Genomic DNA, 501 nt, shown 5'->3' with positions numbered 1-501 from the left:
CTTACACTGCCATCATCGTCAACCGTATTGTTTTTCTGTCTTTTCTATTATAACTGTCATGACTAGCATATCCACACTTTATTTTTATATTCATATTCTATTTTTCATCATAATTCTCTTCTATATTCATCTCGATGGACTACGTATCACCATGGGCCGCAATTTACTACAAGTGCTGCGGCTTTTCAGTTACGAGTTGGTGAAGCCCCCGGATGGGTTGTGGGGAGCGAAGCAGGCGGACGGCTCCTGGAGTGGGATGATGGGTATGGTGCATAGAGAGGTAAGGTGATGAGGCACAGAGCTATGGTGAATAGAAAGGTGAGAAGTAAAGTGTTTGTATATGTCTGGCAGGAGAAATAATAAGCCGTGTATTTCCGTGTAGTTCGGTCACTCCAAAACAAAGGAGCAATTCGTGCACATGCCATAAAAGGGAGATTAACTGTCATCACGAATATAATTAATAATTATCATTATCGATAAGATTCCTCGGATAGTTGTCAA

The 501-nt window shown here is 41.1% G+C and overlaps 1 protein-coding gene across 1 annotated transcript in view; it reads left to right on the top strand.

Annotated features, from left to right (window-relative positions):
- Positions 1 to 151: 151 nt before the first annotated feature.
- LOC119588191 (glutamate receptor 1-like) overlaps positions 152 to 501 on the top strand; it is a 36,914-nt gene continuing 36,564 nt past the window's right edge. The window contains exon 1 of the mRNA XM_037936894.1: positions 152 to 280. Coding sequence (XP_037792822.1) covers positions 152 to 280 — 129 coding nt within the window. The remainder of the gene's footprint in view (positions 281 to 501) is intronic.

The sequence above is a fragment of the Penaeus monodon genome, chromosome 23, assembly GCF_015228065.2.
Source record: "Penaeus monodon isolate SGIC_2016 chromosome 23, NSTDA_Pmon_1, whole genome shotgun sequence".
In the NCBI taxonomy this organism is placed as follows: Eukaryota; Metazoa; Arthropoda; class Malacostraca; order Decapoda; family Penaeidae; genus Penaeus; species Penaeus monodon.
The sequence above is the reverse complement of the archived record's forward strand: the minus strand, read 5'-3'. Positions and strand labels throughout refer to the sequence as shown.